This window comes from Echeneis naucrates, chromosome 21, assembly GCF_900963305.1.
Source record: "Echeneis naucrates chromosome 21, fEcheNa1.1, whole genome shotgun sequence".
Lineage (NCBI taxonomy): Eukaryota > Metazoa > Chordata > Actinopteri > Carangiformes > Echeneidae > Echeneis > Echeneis naucrates.
Window position 1 is genome coordinate 4,355,467 of NC_042531.1, and position 12,734 is coordinate 4,368,200.

Below are 12,734 nucleotides of genomic sequence, written 5' to 3' on the forward strand. Positions count from 1 at the left end.
AGACGTCAAAAAGCTTTCAATCACTTTTCCCGGGCTTGAAACACATGAGCTGCATCCATTAGTGCGGTTGACTCTATTTCCCTCACTGCTGCCTTTCACTGTGCTCTCTTACCATTATGTGCAGCCACCTGCTCTCCAAATGTAGACATCAGAAAAAATCTGGACGCTCTCAGGCTCTCTGTGGCACACTTTGGCTGAAGTGCAACCACAAACCCACAGTTTAACTCCGACTTTGTGGGGTTTTTGCCTCTCGGATATTGCCGTTCATTTGCCTGTGGTTTTGGTTATCGCCGGCTTACCACAGCACTCAGTCTGCTTCACACACTCGTTCTCTTTCCCCAAAAATGGAGTGAGAGAGAGAGAGAATAAAAAGTCTGGAAGCTCTTCTTCTCAATATGCTGCGAGTCTCTCAAAGAGCCACCTGTTTGGCTTCCCCGTCCTCATTCAGCGCCGCGCAGCCCTTTTCCACGATCTGGCAATGACAGAACACGAGTTTCCCCCGAACAGAGAAGGCGCCTTTCAAAATATGAAACGACAAAATAAGTCACAAGTTTCTAAAGCGCACTTTGAAACTGTAATTAAAAATGTCTCTTTAAAAAAAAAAAAAAAAAAAACACGTTTCTGTTATGCACAGGAGACTTGGCGTCCAATTAATGGATTTCTTTGTCTGCAGTTCAAACTAAAAGGAGCAAAGGTGCTAGACATGCTGTTAGCATCAGGGAGACCACCCCAATGGAAACATTTTCTACGAGGTGTGTGAAAAATGAAACTCAGATTCATTAGTCAAGTTCATCTTTTGAGCTTCACAGGTGGTCTTCCACCCAGACGTTCTCCTTCTGACTTCATTTTTCCAGTTTTTCAGTAGTAATCCCGTAGCTAGACCCGCAGCAGCTGTAAATAAACTGACAGAGCGGTTCGCCTCGCTACGAGATTAGAGGCCGTGTCAGAAGGACCTGAAAATAAAGAGAAGGAAAATGGAGCAAAAGCAACCAGTGTTGACAACTGCACATTTAGGTCTCCCTAAAACCACTTACCGAAAGGGGACCCATTTGACTGAGCCTTTTTCCCGTCTCAGCTGTTTCAGCCAGCAGCCCTCACTGATTTATACAATACCCGAGATAACACTTTGATGTTGTTGCTTTCCGTCTCTGCGTCACTGCCTGATTCCCCACCTGTCCGCGGAGCGTTTGCTGTTCCTTCCTCTCTCCGTTTTCGTCTTGCTGTCTGCCAATAATATTTAACATTATCATCACTCACTGTCTTGTGACTGATGGCTAATGTTTGGAGCATCTCAGCTGCCGTGTAAAAGCAGGAGGCTGTTAGATGCGCAGTAAAAAGTCTGAGCAGTGCTGGGTGTGTAGGAAGTAAAAAAAAAAAAAAACACTTTCAGCTGTTGCAGGTAGTTTGGAAGCTCATTACCTTGCAGCACACTATGGCTGAAAAGCTTCACAATAACACCTGTGAGGAGGCTGTGTGTGTGTGTGTGTTGCTGTGTGTGAGCGTATTTGCACATAATCTGTGCGACTGCCTCCTATATCCTCAGCTTAATATTGTCCCCATTCATTGTGCAGTGCTGATACCATAGCTTGCCCTGCAGCCAAAGCTGGCCTGCAACATAGCGCCTGTTTAGTGCCGGTACAAATGATAGGACTTCCATTAAGAGGATGGAACATATTGCAGAATGGCTTCATTACACAGCCAGAGGCTGCTGATTTCTGATATGGCCTTACATTCGCTGCCAACATGTAAACTGATATGAACACTGTTGCTGGAATAATATATATATATATATATATATATATATATTTTATTCTTAATTCCTTTCCATCTCTTGCTCTCTTATTTCTCCCCATTCTGCCCCCTGTTGCTCTATCCATCTCCCCATAAAGCAACAGTATTGCCGCGTCGGCAGTGTGCGCCTTCAACCTGAGCGCCATCACGCAGGCCTTCAACGGGCCCTTCCGCTCCCAGGAAAACCCGCGCTCCACCTGGCTTCCCACGCCCAACCCCATCCACAACTTCCAGGTGAGTCCGGCCACACACAGCCCAGTTCAACATTTATTTGTTTTTTTTATATAAATCAGGCCTTCAGTCCTTCCAGGAACTTGATCCATTTCATGAGCATGTTTTCAGTAATCACTTTTCATCATACGAATAATAGAGAGATTAATTAATAATCAGTTGTGTTCATTTAAAGAGTGATTCTGTTTTGATTAGGTATCAAAACTAACTTTAAATGGTTTGCAGTTTTAAATGGGAGCATAATTTGGAGCCAAACAAATCCAAAAGTCGTACATTCTTACCCTTTTGGCAGCTGCTTCAAATTCACCCACAGTTTGCTGCGAAAATCGTCTACAATGAGACTGAGGTCATTATTTCACACCCAGAAATCAAAGATGAAAGAGACGAGACACTAATAACAAAAATATCTGGCAACTTTTATCCTTGTAAATTCGATGTCGTCCCTAACCCAAACAAAAATGGTTTCCACCAACAAATCAATCTCTCCTTTCAAGTCACAAACAGAGAGCAGAAGCTGCAGTTCACAGCTGAGCTGCGCAACCCAAACAAAGCTTTTCAGAGAGCTGTCACTTCATATTTATTCTTCTGCAGCGTCTCATTAGAGTGCCGTGTTGTTGCTGTGGTCACATTAAAAATCATCGGGTGGTTTTGGAAAAAAAAAAAAAAGTCCTAATTGCTGAGGAGAGAAATAAAAACCTGGAACAACGGAAACGGACGCCGTTTCTTCGCGATGACACATGCGATCCGTCTGTTTCCTCCTCTCTTCTGCAGTGCGGTACTATAGACGATGACGGTCCTAACGAGGGTCTGACAGAGCGCAGCCTGCAGGATGCCCAGAGGCTCTACCTGATGAACGATGTGGTCCAGCCGGAGTCGGTTGATCCACTGGTCATGCAGGATGACGTTCGCTTCTCCAACCTGGTTGTGGACATTGTTCAGGGCATGGACACGCTGTACCACGTTATTTATATCAGCACAGGTATACTCCTCATGTGTATTAAGGAGAAACATTTCAGATATAAACCCCCTAAAGAGAAAGATGTTTTATGTGTGTTGGCTCTTTTTCTTTCTCTCTCTCTCTGCGTATCAGAATACGGCACCATCCTGAAAGCTCTGGCTACGCCCAACAAGAACCTGCAAGGCTGTTACCTTGAAGAGATGGAGCTCCTCCCACCGGGGGTTCGAGAACCGATCCTCAGCCTACAGATCCTGCACAGCGACAGGTCTCTGTTCGTCGGGCTCAACAACAGAGTCCTGAAGATCCCGCTGGAGAGGTGCTCCACCTACAAAACAGAGACGTAAGTCCACGTTTGTAATGTGGAGGCTTTCTTTGATTTTATTTATTTATTTATTTTAATTTTTTTTTTTGAGATAATCACAACCCACGCAAACAGAACTGTTCATTGTTTACAGCTGAAATTTGCTTTGAATTTGGATTTTGTTTCCACGAAGACTCGTGCAGATCTCGCTGGGTGCCCACGCGCTGAAGGATGTTATGATTAACCAAGCTGACAGCCATTAAAAGCAGGCCCGGCGGCACTGCTGTTGGTCAGGGTACCTTTAAATCAACGGTGGCACGGGATTTCTTCCTCACTGCACCACCGCTTGGCTCGCGGCTCGACGTGAATTTACAAGCGTCGGCGCTCCTACGCTTACAGCGCTGCACATTATAGACTGCTGATGTACAGGCTGCTGGTCATAGATGGATGACTGCTTATTGATGGTTGTTAATCTCAAAAGGAAACTGCAGTGATGCGGCAGACACTTCACATAAATCACAAAAACAATGAGGTATGGGGAAGAAAAACTAAACAAACTAAAAACACAGTTAAAGTTTAAATCCTACGAAATAATAAAACAGATGAAATAACATGAAAATATAAAGAAATGAGACCTATTATATTATTATCATTAACATATGTAATATTTTAGGATCTTTCATGCTGTGCATTAGGACAGGTTGGGTTGAATAATAATATATGCAGAGCAGACCTTGAAAGATCAGATCTGTTAGGAGCGTGCCAGCTGATCGGACTGTCCTGTTTCAAGGAGATGCTCTTCTGTCTGAGGAGTCCCTGCCTCCCACACCGACATGAATCACAACATATTGTGACAGCAGTTGGCAGGAATGACTTCCTGTGTTGCATCCCTTTATCGCAGTGGAGCTGAAAAGAGGTCTCCCGCAAAGAGGCTTCTGCTGTTTGACCAGCAGGTATTGGAGGCGATGTGAGATGTTCACCATGACAGCAGTATCCTTCTGTCCACAGCCGGCACAGAGTCAGAGTCTTCCTGTTTGCTCGTTGGTGTCTCTGGCGAAGATGCTGTCTGCCCAAACAGACAGCAAGAAAAACACACAGAAATACTACTCCTGCCACAAGAGACTGGGAGCAGATCTGTGACATTTTGCTCCAAACATTAAAACAGCATCTGCTCTGTTCTGGAGAAAGGCTTTGTGTTGTTATTGCAGTCCAATCTCTGATTGCGACCCCCCCCCCCCCACACACACACACACACACCCCACCAGTGTTGTGGAAATGGTCTTTAACATAGTCCAGGTCCAGCAGCTCTCTCAGCAGAACAAAGCGGGATGTCGATTCCCAGAGATCTGCCCATTTTGTCCAGGTGAGAAAGGGCTCATGGGAACAGGAAGATAATGGGGTCACTGAGTCCAAACTGAGGGTTGATAACAAGACTGCAGCAAGTCCAGAGAGATGCTGTGACAGAGTCCATGAAGGGGACTGCAGTAATGCAATAGGAACAATGTAAGCCTCGGGTGTTAATCGCAGCGGAGGTGGGAGAGGACTGACACTCATCGGCTCGGTTCGCGTTTGCCCTCCAACCTTTAAACCTACAACCATCTTCATACCGAACCGCAGACCACACTTCCTGAGGACTGAGCAGTTGTGCGTCATACCCGGTGATATATCTCAGACCTGCCTTTATAGGTTTTGCCACTGGATTCGTTCTAACCTGGTTGGTTCTCCACTGAAGGTAATTATCTGTCCTCAACTAGGATTAATGTGTGGAAGACCTCGCCCATAATCATTAAAGTCCTTATGGAAGCAGACAAATGACTGGGGCGGCATCTGCTCGCTAGAGACAATTAATTTGTTGTACTGTTTTTTTTTCCAATAATGAATTTCTGCATAAAACGGAGTGGAGGCGTGCAAAAAAAAAAAAAAAAAAACTGCTCCTGCTTCCAGCTTTTGTTTGTGTCTGAATCAGAGGATGAACAAAAGGTGTGTGTGAAGCTGCATCGTACGCTGCCAGAGAAGTTTCTCTGAAGGTACGTTTGTGTGGTGAGAGAGAGAAAGTCGCAGAGAGGGGAGGAGGAGCTAATTTTTTTATTTTGTTAGCTCTGCCATCTCCAGCCTCGGCGTTATTCATGTGAAAATCTCCAGAAAAAACTCTGTGACTGTTTGTCCAACCTTCTGTATCTCATCCACGCTCTCAGTGAAAATCCTCAGCCAACCACCTCAGATCTTCAAAGTCAACTTCATTTTAGCATACAAATGGCTTGATGTTTTTTTTATTTTTTTATTTTATTTTATTCTGTGTGTGTGCGTGCTTGTATATGGAGGTCAGTCTATGCAGTGTGATTTGTGTGTGGGTTGGTGCCTGGGCGAGTTCTCATCATCTGATGAGTCAGCTCGCTATTTCTACTAAATCCAAAGTCCTAGACACATGGGAGCAGACACGCACACATCAAGTAGGGAAACCATTGCATTTAATAAGTACGTGGAGGAGAGCAGAGCGAAGACACAGTGGGGTGAGACGATAAGCGCCAGCTCCAAGGGCATCAGAGAGAAAGAGGGGGGAGGTGGTTGGTCGAAACAGCCGTCCTTAATACAGTTTGCTACACGCTGCTCCCTCGCTCTCAGCGTCTTTTAAACACACTGCAGCCGAAGACAAACCGAGCTGCAGAGTGCGACAGATGTCAGCCCAGCAGGCTGTGTGACACCTGAGCTCGTCTGGCGAGACTCGTCTTGAAGGGCAGATTGATGATGCGGAGTCAGGAGATTAAGATGGGGGGAAAACAGGGGGGGCTAGGTAGTTCATTAATCCGTGTGAATATTTCTGGGTGCAGGACGTTAATTAAAGGTGAAGTAGGTCATCACAATCTTCCAGAGCAAAGAATTGTCCAAATACTTCATTTCTAATAAGACAGAGAAGAACAGGAAACATGTTTAACTCCTGTGAGGACTCCACGTTCATGTTGACACCCTGATCCAAATATTCTCACAACAGAGGGCGTGATCAGCCCGAAAGGAGGCTATTTTCTTCTCCTGACTTTGACAAGGATGTCTGAAGAGGCGTTTCCGCTGCAGCTTCGCCGAGCGCCTGGTTCATTTCAATAATAACCAACTGTGTAACTCCCTGAAACACAACTGTAAAATCAAGCTTTCCTTTTCTTGAGTGTGTTGTCGACAGTGAAAAATGATCTCTGCTACCGTAACTGCTTATGCAGCACAGGTTAGCACTGGACTCGGCTCATTTTTTATGGCTGGAGAAGCTAAACTAGATTCGCTGTTAAACTTCCTGAAACTGGACAACGCTGTGATTTGGAACCGTGTGTTTGGTCCTGCCTGTTTGTGGAAGGCATCCAAGGCGGTGCGCAGCAGAAGGCAAATATTTTGGATTATTGGGTTAACTGGAATCTGGCGTGGTTACAGAGCTCACACCAGACACCTGGCGAGACGTTCAGAGAGCTTCTTCGATCCCCTCCGGCTCATCCTGCACCTCCTGGACCTGCTCCCTTTGGGATCAGCATCTGAGTGGAACCAGATTAGAAACCTGTTGATTCAGGAAACTGGAGACTCACGCCCACATAAAGAATACACTTCAAAGTTAACAATTTATCTTCGTCCTGTAAAAATGCTATGAACTCACTCATTTCGGAGAAATAATGGCAAAAAAGTCCTTTTGTATTATCGTTTCCAACAGGATGTGGTTTTGCTTTGACTTTTCTTTTGTGTTTTCGTGGCCTGTCTGTCAATCTGGGTGTTGTTCAGCGTAGTTGAAAAAGACCCACCTGCTGATCTGCTTTTTGTCCAAACACATTCACCGGGATAGAAGCACGGCTTGAATGAGCCCTTTTTTTTTTTTTTTTTTTTTTTTTCCCCCCTCCCCCATCGCTGTGGGTGGTCACCACGTTCGCAGGCAGCCATGCATCCGTTCAGCCACCGATAACAGCTCCACATGCTCAGGTGCCATTGTGGCCGTCGACCGCTCATCTGAAGCCACACACGGTGCTTTTCACCGTCACGCAGAGATGGGCGATGGGCACCGCAGCCGCGGAGGGGAGAATGGGACATGATTTATGGACAAGACATAAGTTAGCCGCTGAGCTTTAGAAAACACAGCTGGTTACAGGATAATAGGTGGACTGGGGCCCTGCAGTAATGCACAAATCCTTCGTGCATGCGAGTCTGCTTGGTTGCAGCTGTTTGAACACAGAGTTAAAATGCTGACTCTCTAGGTTAAAAAAAAAAAAAAAAAAACACAAAACAAAAAAGACACACATGTTGGTGGGAATGCCAGTACAGTTGTTGCTGTCTGAAAAAGTCAATTACGTTTAAGTGCTCTAAACATTTAGTTTTCTTTTTGTTATTGATCTGTCTTGGCTCAGCTTTGCAACCCTGAGGGTATAATAACATTTACATCATCATTTACTTCAAACCAAAGTGCTTTTTCTGTTACACTGCTAAACATTTTCAGCAGCCCGTGATTTGTAGCCTTTAAGCGAACGCTCAGAGACAAATGCTGCAGTTGCACCGGTATGTGTGTGCATGAACACGCTTGTGTGTGTGTGTGTGTGTGTGTGTGTTTGTCCTCTATTTGAGGTAATTTTATTTGACCAGGCCAATTGGCACCTCAGGCTAACAGCACTACTCTGTTCTCCATCTAGCTCTATTGAAGTGATTTATTTTAGCTGCAGCAGCTAAAATGCTAGCTGGGCCAAGACGCTGCAGAGATGTTTTTTTGTTTTTGTTTTTTTTGGTTTTTTTTTGCTTCTCACTTTTCTCTTATAATGAAGGAAACAATCCATGCTGCAAAATAGAGGATAAAACTAGTGTCACTCAGTCTTTTTTTTTTTTTTTGGCAAGGTGTGAAAAGGCAAAGTACATAAGATGTAACAGGAGAAGAAGAAGGAACCATAAATAACTGCAAGAAGCAGGCGAAGGAGGAAGCGTCAGATAAATGAGGATAATGTTGAGTGGGATGAAATGGAACAAATCGGGCTCTATTCCTGAAGCTAAACCTCTGCTCACACATCTGCTTACATAAACATAACGTTTCTTTACAAGCGCTGCGATTGTCCTGTTGGTGGTTAGTTACATTCCTGCTGGAGGGGCTTTGGCTCCGCTTGTGTGCGGTTCTGTGTTCGCGCGGTCGTGTGCGATTAACAGTGACCTTGCAGAAATCAGGAAGCCAAGGCAGCGCTGCCTGCAGCGGGAGTTTAAAACATCGGGAAACCACTAAGTGGCCAACGAGGACAAAACCACCGACCGCCAGCACCTCGGCTACACTCCACTCCACGTGTCCGTCTTCAATCGCTTGTTAAATCGTTTTGTGCGACACGTATAAGAAAAGCTGCACTGCAGCAGAGGTCTCTGCAGGACCGGGACCACCATGCACACTTCCCTCCGTGTCTCTCACAGGCCTTTCCCCATGAAAACTAAATTTGATGTCGGCGGTGGCTGGCTGCCTGTCAGTGGGCCTCTGGAGCCGACTGCTGTTAAGCCTGTATGACCAATCAGAGGAACAATTCAGCAGCCAAGGACTGAGAGACAAAGAGATGGTGTTCACACAGCAGATGTATTTATCACCGCTCCAGAATGCTGTTACTTTTATTACAGGCTTTGTCCTGGCTGCGTTCAGTGTAATCATTCTGCTCTCCCTCTCTCCATTTCTGTCTATATTGCTAACTAGCCCTGCTTTTCCTTTCGGTCTTGATTTGGGCTAGCGATATGTCTTAACATCCAGCTCAGCATCTTACAAATTCCCAGATGCTGACAGAGTCAAACTACTCCTCTCCATTTTCAGCGAGAAAGGTGTAAAATCAAAAACAAACAGAAACGGAGGAATGGCTTTGGTGGCAAGTCACACTTTCCAGTTTGATCCAGTTTGCTGAGCTCAGGGGATAATATCTATCTCATCAAACCCAGTCAACCTTTCTATTCGATGTCCTGCTTGGGCAGTCCATTTTTAGCCAACGTTGATTGGTTGAAATGCCAAAATGAAACATTTGGCATTTGTATTTGACCAGAGATATTTAGTAAGGGAAAGAAATATCAGTCCAAGGACCCCACAGTGTCCTAAAAGATGATGATTTTTTTTGCACAAAGTGGTCAGTTTGGGTTGAGGAGCAGATTACCTGTCAAGCTTAATTACACCCAGCCAGCCACTTCCTGCTCCGCTGCTCTTCTGGTCCGCTGCAGTTTCTTTGCCCCAACTCTTAAATCATCAATCCCAGCATGGGCACCAAGCTGGCGATCTATCTTATGATGGTCTCTCTAAAACCATCTCCACCAATGAGATCTCTCCAGCTGCGATCAACCAGACCGCCCCCCCCCCTTACCCTAATTCATCTAGCAGGTCATGGTGCAGGTCGTTCTAAAGGAAACCACACCATCATCACCCATTCTCTTTCTATCCAAAATATACCTATACATATATATAACAGATATTTTTTCACATCCACCGCCTCAATGGAAGGAATGTATTCCTCCACTCGTTGGGTTCAGGCTGTTTCCAGTCACAGTTGAAGTTGAAGGATTAGCACAGAACATCTGTCAAAGGACATAATGGCAGTTTGGATGGATCCAAACACATGAAGGCCATCAGGTGACTCTGTCAGCCCTGTGATGGAATGGCGACCCGCTCACCTTCCGCTCTGCCTCTGGAGGACGAGTTTTGACAAGCCATAATGAACGGATTTATGTAAAAGCTTGCTTGTATTATCTCTGTCCACATTTGTATGCTATCTCTTTTATCTCGCCCCCTTTCCTTCTGCCATCATGTTGCCTTGTGGTATATTCATATTTTCTGCTCTCCCTCTTTGTCTTGTAGCCTTTCTCTGCCTTCCTATTGTTTCTCTGAGATGATGGAGCTCCTTTTTATTCAGTGGGGCCTGAAATTGTACACAGAGGCAGAAGGCATTTTTGGGCAGAGAGCCATCCTATATTTTATTTTGGATTGATCCACCATCAATCTTCACTCTGGCTCCAACTGGGCTTAATTGGATGTATTAGCGCTGAATGTTAGCAGGCGTTCTCTGCCTTCCTGCTTCATCATGAGCAGACTTACTAAATGACCAGCAAACGGCCAGCACAGTGACAGACCCCCCTACGCCCCCAGAGAGGATGAGGGAGTGAGAACCTGTCAGCGATTGTCTCCAGAGAGCGTCTGCCAAAAAAAAAAACAGAGAGAGAGAGAGGCAGACGTGTGTTTAACTGAGTCAGGCCCTCGAGACAGTGTCAGCGCTAGAGCTAATAACGGCTGATTGCGATCCATAATTTATCAGATCTGTTGATCATATTTGCAATTACTGACTGACAGCCTAGCATTAAAGGCGAGGTGAACTATTGTTTTTATGTCTAGTTGTTAAAGGGATGTAATAAAAGGAGACACTGGTTTTTACAGCATTCGCAAAACAATTCAAAATGTCAATTAGAGCCCCTCTGCCAGGACCCAGCAGATTTATCTTCCGATGCCAATCGTCCAGACATATTGTTATATGGGCTGGTGGGTTTTGCCGCTCAGTCTGTTTAACAGGGCTGTCTTCCATGGCTGTTTTGATGTAGTGTGGCACCGGGCACACATGCTGCTAAGTGGAACAGCAGCCAGCGGCCCACAGGCTTGTAAAAGCCGTGCTCTCGTACGTGGTGGCCGACCCAAAGTGAACAAGACGCGCCTTCCGGTGCAGGCGAATACAGGAGTACTTAGAAAAAACGCACACACCCTGTCACACTCCTCTGACGTGCTTCGGGTTCCACCGTGTCTGCAGATTCAGCCAGATTGTCCCGGCTGACATCCCAGTGCACTGCCTGTTGGAGAAATGAGTTTTTCTGTCCTCATCACACCGGCCTCTCTCCACGCACAGTGCTTCTAATTGACTTTGACTCTAATTGACCCATTTTTGAAACAAACCTGAGCGGTCAGGACAAGAAGGTATGGAGAGTGTGTGGCTGATGTTTTATGCAGCTGCAGAAAAGGTCAGTGAGAAAGCCTTACGCTTCAGCACGCCCCCTTTTTCTCTGTAATGGTAAGTTCACATTTATGAAATGGCCCCCAGTGAAGGAAACGAATGGACAAAATACCGATGCTGCAATCCTGTGCCGTGTCCTCGTCCGTGTGTGGTATATACCGTCGATCATATGACAGCTACTCTACCTCTGTAAATTTTGTCTTCCAGTGAGAACACACAAATACAAAGCTTGAGCAAAATTAAGACATCATGTGTCGTCCAACGCCGTGTCGTCCAACGCCGTGTCGTCCAACGCCGTGTTGTCCAACGCCGTGTTGTCCAACGCCGTGTCGTCCAACGCCGTGTCGTCCAACGCCGTGTCGTCCAACGCCGTGTCGTCTTTGTCTGTTTCCGGTGAGGTTGAGTCGGGGCTCTGCGCCACACCAAACTGGAAAAAGTCTTCCTGCTCCAGCTTTTGTTCTGAGGGGGGGCCACTGTGATGTTAACAGGAATAATGGGCTGTAACTAAAAGGCCCAGCAGACAATGTCAGTTCACGTTTTAGATTTTCTGTGTATTGAGCCTTGTGTTTTAGACAGACGTGTGTGTTCTCACAATACACCGCTCATGCAGATAGTATTCTTCCAGCAGTGACCCCCTCACCTGCACTGTAAAGAATTTGTCAGCATTTCTTTCAAGCTGATACCATTTTTCACGGTCTTAAGAGCTTAGAGCATGAGCGGCACGTTTGAGCCGCAGTCGTCTGTTTTTCCATATTTCAGCCGACATTTTTCTCGGGCTTAATGCAAACAGGGTGACTCCGAGACTAAATGCGTCTTTCCCTCAGGTCAGGAGCCTCGTGGATCTGCCTCGCAGCACACTTTATCCACAGCCAATTAGGCCTCAAATCTCTCCCATCGCTTCTTTTTTCAAATGTCATTATTTATTTCCATCCCTGAAAGGTGCACTTATTAATTGCTCTGCTTCGCTGATCCCTGCGATGGCGTGTGTGTGTGTGTCTGTGTGCGCCTGTGTTGGTAATCAAAAAGCCAAATGAGAATCCTCCAGCCGTGATGACGCTGCAGAGCCACACATCAAAGCTATCGTAGATACAATATGTTCGACCTTGAGCCGAAATGGCAACGCGCTCCTCCCTGTGCCGTCAGTTAGGTCTGTTGGATCTGAGCCGACCTCCGGTTCACTACAGAGCCCCAGACCTGGCACAGCGAGCTGTATCAATACTTGCTTCGCCCTCTAAGGCTACAACACTGCAGGGCTCTTCAAATAAACCACAAAGGTCTGTGCCAACACGCAAACAAACACAGAAACAACAAGAATCTCTCTTTTTTTTTTTTTGCTTGAATGGAGCGAGTGGAGGAGAGAGGGAGACAAAAGGGGGGATGTGAAGAAGAGGAAGGGAGGAGGAGAGTGAAGGGGAGTCTTTGTGAGTTATTCAGATGCCTTTTTTTTTTTTTTATCCTGCGTTCCTGAGGCATCAAGATCAGCTCATCATTAACAGCTTTA

General features: G+C 45.9%; 1 protein-coding gene across 4 annotated transcripts in view; it reads left to right on the forward strand.

Annotated features, from left to right (window-relative positions):
* The window catches only part of sema5ba (sema domain, seven thrombospondin repeats (type 1 and type 1-like), transmembrane domain (TM) and short cytoplasmic domain, (semaphorin) 5Ba), a 144,117-nt gene that overhangs the window by 111,097 nt on the left and 20,286 nt on the right, over window positions 1–12,734 (forward strand). For all 4 annotated transcript variants that reach the window (XM_029530088.1, XM_029530090.1, XM_029530089.1 and 1 more), the window contains 3 exons: window positions 1,890–2,025; window positions 2,794–3,001; window positions 3,113–3,320. In XM_029530088.1, coding sequence (XP_029385948.1) covers window positions 1,890–2,025; window positions 2,794–3,001; window positions 3,113–3,320 — 552 coding nt within the window. The remainder of the gene's footprint in view (window positions 1–1,889; window positions 2,026–2,793; window positions 3,002–3,112; window positions 3,321–12,734) is intronic.